We start from the raw sequence: 13595 nt of genomic DNA on the forward strand, positions 1-13595 counted from the left end.
CCTTCATCTTGTATATGTGAATATTTAATATCTACTGTCATTTTTCATCTATAAAAATGCAGACAACACACAATACACTCCACCAAATGATGACAAAGACACTATCTTTGAATATGCACCGTTAGAACAACCAGCACAGTGATCACAGTAAAATTGAAACACATTTCCACACAATCAAACGACATCTACCACTTCACATGCAACAATCACACTCTTCCTTAACAAGTGTTCACCCCCCATATCCACGTGTCACCCCTCCCCTTCTCCATACCTAAATTAAATTCTCCACATCTCTTACTACTATGTCACAAAACAAAACAAAACAACCTTAGTAGTGAAAAACTAAGCTAAGAATCTTAACACATTATATCAATGGCTGAACCTCAGAGAGATGATGACTACTACTACGGTTACCAGCAGCAACCAATATCATACACCACCCAAACTCAAACAAGAACAAGAAAAGGAATTAAGTTTAACCCTTCAACTTCACAAATTATAGTACTCGCCACTCTTGTTCCTTTTGGAGCTACTCTTCTCATCCTGGCCGGTCTAACACTCACTGCCACTGTCATTGGCCTCGCCATCACCACTCCTCTGTTTATTTTTTTCAGTCCGGTGTTGTTTGCGGCCGCAGTTGTCATTGGTTTCGCCATTGCCGGATTTTTGACATCCGGTGCGTTTAGTATTACTTCACTCTCTTCGTTTGCTTGGGTTGCTTCTTATCTCCGTCGCACACGGTTTTTTGATCAGCTTAAAATTAAGCATAATCAAAAGCTCGGTCGTTTAGAAGTTGATGATAATCTGGGCCAGCAGGCCCAAATTAATATTAATCAGGCCCAGATAATTGAGGATGTGAGTAACCGTGTTGAAAGTAAAGCCCAATATAAGGTTCAGGAGGCCCAGAGTGATCAACGTCCAGTAGGAAAAACCCGAAAAGAAACAGTGAAATCGTCGTGAATTAGGTTGAGGCCCAAGTTTAATTTTCTGTGTTTTCTATGTAGTAGTACTTTTTTTTTTCTTTCTGAAGCATGTTTTCCTCTTAGTGGTGAGTAATAATTTAAAAGAAATTGTACTAGTATGTTGTATGATTATTAGGGGTTTAAATGTGTGGTACATTGTAAAATTAGTTTTTGTGTTGTGCATCTATCAATAAATTCCAAGCCAGGTTGTTGGTTGGATATTCCAAATTGATTTCAAATTCAATGCTTCATCTTTGTTTTATGAAAGTTAAAGTTGACTAAATGAGCTTAATCAATGCATGACAAATAAATGGTTAGATTTAGTTTTCAAAGATAAATCATCTAGCATTATCAAAAAAAAGATAAATCATCTATTTTATTTATGCATGGATGAGCATAATTATATCCGAACTATCATTATTAATATTTAAGTATTATTCATAAATACAATGTCAGTAACAAATTTCCATTTTCACTGCTGTTGTTTGGTTTGTATTGTAGATAGCCTATCTATTAAATGCATAAAATTATCATTTGTATCCAGCATGCTAATTCTTACATATTTTGAGCTAGCCCCAAATTGTTTACCACCTCTAGTCAAAATTTTGTGTCCACGAAGGAAACTTTCACAGTCCTCTATATCCCCTTCACACTTCAACCATGCAAATGCTGCAAGAAATTTAAAACATGTTCAAAAAATCATATCTAGACATGAAAATTTACTTGCATACATGCATTAAATGATTCGCTGCAGTAATAATATCACACAGTTACATGCTATAATCAAGCTCGGTCATGACTTAGATTACACAGTAACTGTGTGATGTAGTTAATGTAAACGCGATTATTTACCTGGTTGAGTTTCCGACTCTTGATTGAGAAAGGTGCAAAACGCAGAAGAAAATTTGGGCAAACTGAATAAATCACCACTATCAACCGCTTCTCTTAGTAGCTTCCACCTTTGCTCCATCATCCTGTAGCTGTACTTGAAAAAGGATTCTACTCCATTTTCGGATTTTTCTTCTTCGCAGTCAGAAACGGTTTTCAAAACCTTGGCAGCTCTAAGTTGAGAATCCTTGGAGACACCAATCGTATTTAGCTCTATGAATTTTGTCATTTTCTTTGCTACCTCGCGGTCTTTAACAAGAGCCCACCTACATGTGAAAATCATATATGTGATCTAGAGTGTAGCTTTTGTAAAATTACCGTGTTGCCAAACATGCAATGATTTTTCTATAAAATATTTTGCATGATTTCCAATCATGTATCATTCTTTGAACTTGGTATTTGAAATTTTGAATGACAAACCAAATTATTGAAATTGAGTAAAGTTATATATTGGACTTTGTGTATATTTGAATAGACGGTGAGTTTGTACAATATGCATGATTGTAGAAAACGCTAAATTTTGAGACTTAAGCAAAATCATAATGCCACCTCAATTTTATCATATTCACTGTTAATCCAAACATGCACTCAGTGGTATAACTCATGATTAATTTTCTTTGGGTGAACACAGAGTTATCCTCATGTAGGAACTGAAAATCGCTAATATTTCTATATAATGAGATTTATTTAAGGGATTAACGTCTCTCAGCAGATTCAATTCCGAAATGACTAATATTTCTATATAATTTTCTTATGCTATTTTAACCTATTAACTTTGATCTTAACTTATAAAAGAAATTAACGTAGTATTATGAGCATACCCTATGCGCATTCCAGCGTGACCAGTGCTTTTTGAGACAGTGAAAAGAGTAAGATCATAATCTGTAGCAGATGATATTGGAGTGTATTGTGGCCAGTAATAGGCAAGGTCATGAACCAATAGTCCTTGGTTTCGGTTCACTATTGATTTCCTTATATATCCATCAGGGTTATTTGGAGAAGTAACCAGCTCAATGTAAGGCTCATCTTTGTCAAAACTCTCTGCATCACCACCCCATTTGTAAAGTCCTGATTTCTGGTAATCTGTCATTGATGGATAGGACTGCAAGTAATTTGGCAATTCAATGTTAAAACCATCAATTGATCAAATAAAAAACAGGTAGCAAAATTCTATGAAGCACAAAAGCAGGTACCACTGAAACATTGACACTCACACTTCAACATACTCGACACCGATACTAATTTAAAAAAAAAGCAATGCATTGAATATAATCACATTTGTCGGACACTGACATGTGTCGTACACTGAACATACTTTCAATTTAAAGTGTCGGTAGTCGATGCTACAAGGACAAAATTTCATTTTATGTTGTTGAGAACACAGATTCTAGAGTTTGGCTACATCTTCCTAATGATTAACCTAATACTTAAGAAGGATTAAAAAAATTAAATATGATCTTCGTTCAATTTTTTAGAAAAATTGATTAGGAAAATCTAAATTATCCTCCCAAGTATCGTTACAGTCCCCGTGAGCATTGCTCAGTTGGTAGGAACATTGCATATAATATGTGCAGAGATAGGGGTTCAAACTCTAGTACACTCACTTATTCGCTTTAAAAATGTAAAATCCTAGCAACTAATTTTATTTTATTTTTTTTGTTTTCACCGCCAGTTTAATCTGGTTCGGCGGTCAGTTCTGGCATCAAATGATTTCAGCCCCCTCCCGATCGCAGTTGCGGGGGATCGAACCGCGGTCCTCCCTACCAAGTTCGGCGTCAATCACCACTGAACCAACTAACGATTGATTTCTAGCCACTAATTTAGTTGAAAAAAAAATCGTTATAAAAATCAGGGGTATAGGCTACCAAAAATGAGTAGTTTTAAATTGTGGTAATGATCAATCATCATAATAAATTGACAATCACCCCAACTATATTAATAAAAGATATTAAACACCTTTTATGTTGTTCTCCATATATTTATTTTTTTGTGCTAAAATTCAACAATATTTTAAATACACTTAAATTTGCCAGTGATGTTATTGCTGATTCCTTTCTGAAAAGTGAAGCAAGATAACCCTTTCTGCTTTTATTTTTTAATGAATAGAAATCATGACAATATAGTTTGGGTTCAAAATTATGGACAGTGGGAAAGCTAAACTTTATGATATTTTTCAACTGAGAACATGTGATCAGGTGCAGGCATGCGAGGGTATGATAAAGAAAGGAAGACATTGATGAAGACAGACAACTAGAAGAGCCAAAAAAGGAGGCAGATTCAGTACTCAACACATGCAAAAATTCTTTTAGAATTTGGATTGAGTCTAACTCGAGGACTACCAATTATTTATAAACATATTGTCAGGTCATTCAATGTGTGGCTGTCCACCACTTATGAATACACTTTCAAGTACATTTCGTATAAAATTTAGAACTCTTAACACACTTCCTCACACCTAAAACTAGACATTTTGAGCATGACTCGAGTGTTTTGATAGTGGATGGCGTAACAAATATAAACTTCAAATGTCATCTTAAAATTTGAGTCAGATCTAACTCAACTCTACGACACTAGGTGGCTACTTTAAAACCAAACAAGATAAACCCAATTTCCGGCAATGATAAACATATTTTAAAGTCATATTTCATTTATAGTAAACTCCTTTAAAACCAAACAAATTCCAAAATTCTCTCAAAAAATCAATTGCTTATAAACTTCCTAACTATTTAAACAATGAGATTTTTTTTTTAAAAAAGTTAAATCAGCTTACCCAAATTGGTATTAGAGAGAATCGAACCTGAGACCTTAAGGAAGAGCAAACTCCTAGGTCCCAAGCCAATACCACCAGACCAAAAGTGGGTTAACAATGAGCAATACTTTTTATGCACAACCACGTGTATATATATATAATACATACATTAAAAATATTAAATGCATGCTTCTAACTCATTTTTCTAGTACAGAAAATTTATAAAGCCCGAGCAAAATCACAATTTTAAACAAAAATCTCAGTTTTGCCCAACTAACCCCTAAAAATATCAGTTTTACCTTAAACTAATCCCTAAAATACCAAAATGTTTTACCACAGCCTGGGCAAGGGCCCGGGCTGGCCAGGCGGTGGATCCGCCACTGCTTGTCCGTAGACGAAATGACAACCATCACTTAAAACTTACACATACAACCACAAGACACTGAGTTCAAACTCGAGTTCAAACTCAAGTAAAAGTGTTCAATCTAACAAATTACTAATTGAGCTAGTTATTACGACCATGTTTTTTCCTTCTTTATGTTTGTTGGTCAAGTAATCTAGTGATTCGAACTCGAGCTCCTACACATATAGTACGATGTCCCTACCAACTGAGACAAGCTGACCGGGACACCATGCTTTTTCCTTTTATTCATCACATTTTATTTCTTTTGGTTAATGAGCACATGACATGAGTGGATTCCTAAATCAAAATATAGTACTACTTTTCAATTAAAAATGACATAAATATAACAATAATAGAGACAGAGAACAGTTGCATATTTTAGTAAACTAATAAATGAATGATCACATAAACATTATGGAATAATGACACATGATCAATCACTCACTTACCGAGTAATAAGGTACGGCAGAAACAACGCTGATAGGTTTATCAGAATCATGAGAAGAAAGAGCATAAAGAGCAGCAAGAATCAATTGAGAAGAACCTGTTCCAACAACAATGTGACGACCTTGTGTTACTGCATTTCCAACCACATTGTGTAACCTCACTACTTCCTTAGCAAATTCTGGTTCAAGAAACCAACATATGCTTGTTGGATCAGAAAAATAACTCATAGATTGCCATCCTGGTATTATTATTGTTGTCTTGTCTCCCATTTGTCGCCAAAATTGTTCGTACATTGTTGGATCACCACTGCATATAATTCATTAGTTTATATTATTAGCTTTCAAACATTATCTTATTAAATTCAATGTCAGAAACTGTACTAACTCCATTAATATAATTAATTATTTCAATCTAAATCTGTATTTAAAAATTAAATTTCATTTCCAGAAAAGAAACATATACATGCATGATCTGACAATGAATCTAACAAAATCACTGTGTGTCACTGTGATTTTGGCATGCAAAAACTGGTTCAACAAAATAATTTGTTGGTATAAGTCATTAGGTTTGGTCTAGTGGTAAGGGTTTAGGTAGTATGTTATAGATCCTGGGTTCGATCCTCAGCTCATTATAAACAAAAAAAAAAATTATAATTTTGTCAAACATTTCGCGGTCGAACTTTGGATTACCAAATCCCTTCTCGAAAGAGATTTTAGTAATCTAAAGTTCGGATGGAAGTTAAGTGAAATCAAGTCAAAAATTGTTCCTTTCAAAAATTAAATTCAGGTTCTTTCAACAATTCATTATTGAAAGAACTTATTAAGCACTTGAGTTCAATAAGTTGGTTAATGAAAAATCCTTAATTAGTCTTTGTTTGGCTGTAATTTTAAATTGCTTGAACTCTGAATTATTGCAACTCTTTTTTTCCTATGAGAGTAGGAGGGTTGAAAATAGAAGACGCATCATGTATAAAAGAAGTAGTAATTAACATCTTCACAATCATGCTCTAAAATTTATCATTTTGTAGTATTATTTTTAATAAAGTTTACATTATGGTTTTATATTATTTATGTAACGTGCTGTAGCTATTTAACTCCGTACTGTAAAGTGGGAAGAATAATATAATCTACCCATAATTAGATGTAGGGCATGATCTGAGATCAAAATTCTGAAACAAGATGGTGCTATCCTGAGCAATCTTCAGTAGGGTAGATTGCAAAAACAGTGAAATCACAGTGGGGCAGGTAAGAAAATGAAGGAAGAGTACTGAAGAACAGAAAATGATTGATCGATCATAAGAGAGGGAAACGTCACATAAGTGTTGAAGAGTCTGAAAGACCTCGAGAGTAACAACGATGCTCCAGGACTATAAGAAAGAGACGACACATTTCCACTCAAAAGATGTATATTTAATATTTTTCTCATTCATAATTGTAGATGTGAGATTTAACCACTCACGATCGAAACTTAACGATTCTATAATATGAAGGACCATATGGAGGAGTATTGAAGATTGAAACAATAGAAAGAAAATAAAAACCTAGAGAGTCCATATATATGAGCCAAAAAATAATTAGATAGGTAGATAGATAATGATCAATTAATGGGCTGAGCCATGCTATAAAGAGAGAGACAAAATACGTTAGACATGGACTTCCATTTATACAGGACCCCACCAAGTATATATGACCCATGTGGTAACAGGGAAATACTACAGATATTTTACAGCTAAAATTACATATGAATGAAAGGTAAACGGATAACAAAGTTGCACCGTTAACCTTTTTTGAATAGCAAAACCAATTCTCTTAAAAACAATATTCATAATTCTATGGGACATAACATTATTATTCATAACCTTTAATACCAAACAATATGATAATGATATTAAGTAACTTATTCTACTCCTAATAATTTAGAGGTACTTACCTAATAACCGATAAGAAGAAATCATATAAATAAATTTGCATGAAATATTTACAACTAACTTGTAACTATCTTTTATTTCATATATGCATATGACCTATTTTTATTAATCGTTAGATAAATATCTTCAAATTAAATTATAAAAGTAATGATATGATTGTATTTGAGAGAGGAGATTTATTGGGGCGGCCAAATATTTTAAGAAGATCTGTCTTCAAAACAAAATCCAAGGAGCACTTTCATTTAATTTGGTCATGGCAAAGCCTTCGAGATGATACTGTATACTATGCATCAGGCACATGGCCCCCAACTGGAATAGGTAATAGGTATTCTTCGAAAAATGCTACTACTACTACTACTAGTATTACTGTTGTTGCTTTGTACTATGCATTGTGCTCCTAAAACACATTGATTTTTAGTAGTTTGAGGCCTACACGACCCTTCAACCACATAATAATATTATATTATTGCTTAATTAGTCTATTGGTCCCTTAAAGAAATTTTAAATTTCATAATGGTTCCTTAAAGAAAAAAAATGTCTGAATTGGTCTCTTAAAGACGATTTATTTCTCACATTGGTCCTTTTCGTCATTTTTTTTTACAAAAAAATGTTAGTTTTAGTTGACTGAATTGTGGATGTCATTAAATGTAAGTGGTCCACCAAAAACCTTATTAATTTTTAAAATTTTAACCATTGGAATTTTTTGTTATATTTGGAGTTAAAATTTAACGGAAAGGACCAATATAACAAACATATATGTCTTTAAGAGACCAATCCCGACTTTTTTCTGTTTAAAGGACCATTGTGAAACCTAAAATGTCTTTAAGGGACCAATAAACTAATAAGCCTAATATTATTGGGTCTTGTTAATATTTGTCCTATATATCTTAATTAAGAAATACGCAGTATTTTATGTCGACAATGTGTGAATAATATATTTTTCGGTAAAATAAAAATGTCTTTGTTTTGACTAAAGTTGTATTTTTATAAATATATTTATTAGGAGAATGTTAACATGTGCATATATGGCACATGTTAAGGTAGTAAAAATAAAAATTATGCCTTAGAATTTGTGCATTTTAACTTTTCAAGCATTAAATGTCTTGTATCATTAAATGTTAAATTTCTATATTAAGATACTTTATCATGTGCCCTGTATGCACATGTTAACAAGACCCTTTTATTATCGTTTTCTAAATATAAGTCTCTTTAAATAAAATGTTGTTTTTAACCAACCTAACTAATACTATTTTTTTTTATGCTAGGATTTGAACGATAAACCTCTCATTAATAGAGGTGTATAACAGAAAAGTTTCAAGGTTGTTCCCGTCACTATTATATAAAATGTTTTTAAATATAAGTCTTATTTCAAAAAAAAAAATAGAAGAAATTAAATTACCCTACCCAAATTGGTACTGAGGAAATCAAATCTCAGACCTCGAGAAGAATAGACTTCCAAGTCCCAAATTGGCACCGGACCAACCCTAATGGGTTGTCTCATTTCAAATTATTAATACATTTTTTATTTTAGATCTTCCTAACATGTTTCTCTTTTTATTTTTATTCCCTTTTTCCCACATTGAGTAACTTATTTTTAATTGTGCCGTATAACTAATGCTATATTTAAATACACAAACACAACTCTCAAAGTAATATACTCCTGATATTTTTTATTTTTTTTGGTTGAAACGTACTCCTGGTATTTTACTTTATGTTTATAATAATGGTGGAAAACATATCAAGAATTAATAAGATTAATTAATTTAACAAAGGTGTAATAATGTATGTTGTCAACTTTATTGAATTTTTTAATCTATATATTTAAAAAGTTTAGGCTGCATTTATTTTAAAATAGATGAAATAATACTACCAATGTTAATAAACAAAGGTGTATTCCAGTTATATGTAGGGATCGGAGTTCGAACTCTGATCATCTCATTTATTCACCTTAAAGGTGTAATTTCTAACTACTAGACTAAAAAAATTGTCATTCATTAATGTATGAGAATAAGAGCTTAGTTATTTATCAATATCGGGTGTCAAAAAAATATATTTATCAATACCTTAAAATGGCATATAAAATGAAACAATATTTTTAATTAGCTAAAATTACATATGTTGTGGGACAGCAAAAGTGTATATTAATAATTGCTTAACTTGTATTTTTAGAAAGAAAGAAAAAAAAAAGGAAAAACTCTTTTATAAATTTTTTTTTTTTTTTATCCCGTCACTTTCAACTCTTTTATAAATTCTTTAATCATAAGTCATAATTGTTACATACTATATATATTCATTTCGTTAAAGATATTCATTTAAGACTACTTCTATAAAATGCATATACTTTCTTTTATTTGTTATTTTTAAGTTATTTACATATAACAATAAAACCAATAAATTAATTTTTTTTGAAGAAGCAAACCAATAAATTAATTTTTTACAATATTCTTAACTATTTACTATTTTATTCTACTAATTTCTCTCTTTGAAAAAATTATATAAAAGTATTATTAAAAACTAATAATTAATATTGTATTAAATTTTAAAAACAATAAATAAAAACTTCTTCAAAAAATATTTTTTATACAAAATTGACAAGTAAATAAAAAATAAAAAACACATAAAAGAGTGTATATTATATAAATTTGAGGATTAAATTAACTAGTACTTATTTAAAATGCCTAATGTTTAAATAAAAAATAAGGTGAGAGAGACAATGACTTGTCCCTGTCTCTCCCAGAAACTAGAGCAGGAAGCAAAGCACAGAAACGAGCTACGTAAGCATTAAGCATTAGGCCCCCCTCCCTAGAAGCAGAAGAAATGGCAATTCTCTCCCTCCCAAAATATACAACAAACTGGAATAAACAACTTAATCATAAAATATACTAGTACTGTTCATATTAATTTAGTAGATTAAGTACAGTATGATTTTTAGTCCTAGAGAAACGTTTAATTAACATTCTTGGGAAAAAAAAATTGTTTTGCATATATTAAATAAATTCAAATAATTACTAATAGCTAGCATAACAAGAAATTTAATGGGGGAAAACCAAATGACATCTCTATTCCCTCCTACAATAAATTATGAATCATGCATTCAGACACACAGATACAACACTGATACTAATTATATGTGTCAGTATCGAACACCAACATATATTTGACACCGCTTTACGCCTAACTGGTTTGTAGACAATAAACAATTAGAGCTTATCATGTTAAAGAACAAAATGATTTTTATTTATTGTGGAAATTTTTTATTTTTTTTTTGGAGTTTATTGTGGAAGTTATTATAATCATAAATGAAAAATCATATGGAGAATTAAAACTTAAAAGCATCCTCAAACTCAATGATGTTTCAAAAAATAAAATAACCTCAATGCAGATGATATGATGAAGAGAAAAAGAATGAATAAATCTTAGCAACTTGCACTCACTGATCAAGATTGATTACTTTATCCATGATACCCGAACGATCTTTACGAGTAGAATTAGCAAAAGAAGTTATAGAGGATATAGCCAAACGTGATTTTCCAATAATCCGATTATACCCTTCCATTTTGTTGTTGTTGTTATTACTTCCTTGTTGATAATGATCACCCTCATACACCATTCTCAGAATTAAACTAACATTCAAAGCCAACGATAACACCAAAAAGTGCTTCAAAGAAACCATAGCTGGAAGATTCGCCATCATCTACAAAACAAAAACAGAACACTGAGAAAAAAACATCTAAAGTATACATATATATGTGTGAAGAAGTGAAACTGTGAAAGAGGGTAAAGTTAAAAGTTTAGTCAAAGTTTGAAACTTTTGAATTCAAAAAAACAGTGTGAAGAAATTAAATGCTTACCCTGAAATAAAAAAACAACTTTTTGTGATGAGTAGAGTTTATTTGTTTTGTTTGTGGCTGAAATTGTGAAACTAAAATGGTTGTTTTGGGCAATGAAAGAATATTCTAATACTTATTTATTATGTATGTTCAAAGATAACGTATTGGAGGATTATTAATTTGATCAGCAAGGTTGTCATGTTTCAGAAAACAATTTTGGTTGCAGATTTCTAAGGGAAAAAGGTTGGAAAAGGTAACTCTGAATTTGAGTCCATAAGGCTCAACCGGTTTTCAATGGATATAGTAGTAAGTGGCAGTGGACAAAGAAAATTTTATTTTAATCAAGAGCTTATTTTTAATGTTTAATTAATGTTGAGTCATAAAGAAACGAATTTATGAGGTGATAATGAACTTTAGTTAAAGACAATTTGTTTAATAAATTAAAATACAAATTTCGAGAAAAATAATTATTGGTTAAATTTTATTGAGAAACCAAAATAAAAGATATGATGCAAAATAAAATTCTAGTGGAAAACCATATGAATTAAAATACCCCAACATAAAACAACTATACGTTTTTTTTTTAATAAGCAAATATATTATAAACTCAACCATAAGTATAAGACATACAAATGGCGAAAGAAATGGTACAAAACTGTAAATAAATGCAGCAGAACAATAACAACAAATAAAACAACATCATTTTAAATTAAGAAGTATACAATAACGTCCTACACAAACCAACTATACATCTTAAACCTTAATGATGCAATCAGGTAAAAAATATATGACAAAAGAATCAAAAGAAAAAAAACTATGCAAGAATAAAAAGAGGGTTCTCACTTGTATAGAGAACAAAAATAATTTTATTTTGCAAAGAAAGAAGAATAACTCGTCTTATGTAGTAGAGGCGTAGGGCAGCAAAAGGATAAAATTAGAATATTAAATATTTTATAAGGATATGATTGTTTGAAAAATACCAAAATTAATTAAATTATTATAATACAATTATAAATATTTTTACAAATATATTCTCATGGGAAATTGTGAGACATTGAATACAATTATTAATTATTATTTTTTTTATGAAAACATTAAATACAATTATTTAAATACTTCCTATGGATACAAATATTAGCAAAAGTGTATTTTTAAATTCAATGAATACCTATTGTAAAAAAAATTCATTGAATATTTGATATATTTGGACTATAATTCTGACTAAATACATTAATCATATTCAATGAATCTAAAAATGATACTTTTGCTTATATTTATGGTCGGAGGGAGTAAGAATATAAAAGTCTTTTGAGCATCATACCAAAAACAAATAAAAAAAATACTTAAACAATAAGTACACCTGAAATTATGCCATTTTTTTTTAAATTCGATAAAAAAAACTTTATTAAAATAAGAATCGAAGGTAAGTATGCTTTTTTTTTGGTACAAGATGAAAAGAAGAAAGGAAAAGACAAAAAGAAAATTATCTAGAAAAAATAGTCTCACTAGTATCAGCTAGCAGAAGAAGACTCATTCCATCTGGCGAAACAGCTATAGGAGAATAAGCTTCAGGGTTGCGAGCTCCAAACTTGGCTAAGAAATCTGCACAAGTATTTCCCTCCTGGAGAGTATGCACCAATCTAACCCTCTAGTTTCTAGTGAGAAGATACTTTATGTTATAGATAATCGCTGCATAGTGGTGTCACTCATTTACATGATCAGATAGCAGTTTAATCACAATTTTGGAGTCAGAATAGCACCACAGTTCCTTGATGTCCAGCTCCCACGCCAAAACTAAACCATGGTACACTGTCAATAATTCTGCATGAAGAATATTCGAAAGACCTATATTTCCTGCAAAACTGTGCTCCCATGCTCCGTTAGATTTCCGAATCAAACCTCTGAAGCCAGAGGTACTTGGATTACCGATCCTACTCCCATCAATATTCAGAATCATCCCGATACCACCATGTGCATTTCAGCGAACCATTGTAGTGTTTGGACTTATGTTGCGTTTAAGAAAACACGTTCTTAGCAGTTGAGCCAGGTTCTCAGTGTTCGTCCTGAGATTAAAGTAAGAGGTTACCTCATTTTCCATACACAGATGATTCCTCGCATACCAAATCCACCACAATGTGGCTAGAAACAGAAAACTAGAGGGACCATCTACGCCATTGCGCAGTCATCCATACAAATGATCACCTTGAAAGAAGGTCTGGTCCACAAAACTGATAGCTTTCCAGAAACACTTTATGAACTCACAATTTCTTAAACAGTGTAATGTTGTCTCTTCCTCAATGTTACATCTAGGACACAAACTTACCTGTAACAAACCTCGACGGGAAAGCATAGTTTTAGTTGGAAGGGCATCATGGACTTTATCTTCTTC

General features: G+C 31.3%; 2 protein-coding genes across 2 annotated transcripts; one reads left to right on the forward strand and one right to left on the reverse strand.

Annotated features, from left to right (window-relative positions):
• The first annotated feature begins 372 nt into the window (after positions 1-372).
• LOC123886880 (oleosin H2-like) lies at positions 373-960 on the forward strand. Its single transcript, XM_045936154.1, has one exon. The coding sequence runs from the start codon at positions 373-375 to the stop codon at positions 958-960; it is 588 nt and encodes a 195-aa protein (XP_045792110.1).
• A 402-nt stretch (positions 961-1362) lies between these two features.
• Positions 1363-11565, reverse strand: LOC123887079 (tryptophan aminotransferase-related protein 2). The gene is made up of 6 exons (XM_045936362.1): positions 11228-11565; positions 10811-11070; positions 5452-5755; positions 2672-2952; positions 1815-2116; positions 1363-1631 (listed from the first exon to the last, which is right to left on the reverse strand). The coding sequence occupies exons 2-6, from the start codon at positions 11068-11070 to the stop codon at positions 1435-1437; spliced, it is 1344 nt and encodes a 447-aa protein (XP_045792318.1). The 5' UTR covers positions 11228-11565; the 3' UTR covers positions 1363-1434.
• Positions 11566-13595: the final 2030 nt, after the last annotated feature.

Source organism: Trifolium pratense, linkage group LG5, assembly GCF_020283565.1.
Source record: "Trifolium pratense cultivar HEN17-A07 linkage group LG5, ARS_RC_1.1, whole genome shotgun sequence".
In the NCBI taxonomy this organism is placed as follows: domain Eukaryota; kingdom Viridiplantae; phylum Streptophyta; class Magnoliopsida; order Fabales; family Fabaceae; genus Trifolium; species Trifolium pratense.

Excerpts from the sequence above, each read along its gene's own strand:
- LOC123886880 (XM_045936154.1), top strand. The coding sequence starts at position 373 with ATGGCTGAACCTCAGAGAGATGATGACTACTACTACGGTTACCAGCAG.
- LOC123887079 (XM_045936362.1), bottom strand. The coding sequence starts at position 11,070 with ATGATGGCGAATCTTCCAGCTATGGTTTCTTTGAAGCACTTTTTGGTG. Across the intron at positions 5,756-10,810 it reads AAAGTAATCAATCTTGATCA|TGGTGATCCAACAATGTACG; the intron begins GTGAGTGCAAGT and ends AATTATATGCAG. Across the intron at positions 2,117-2,671 it reads CACGCTGGAATGCGCATAGG|GTGGGCTCTTGTTAAAGACC; the intron begins GTATGCTCATAA and ends TTTCACATGTAG.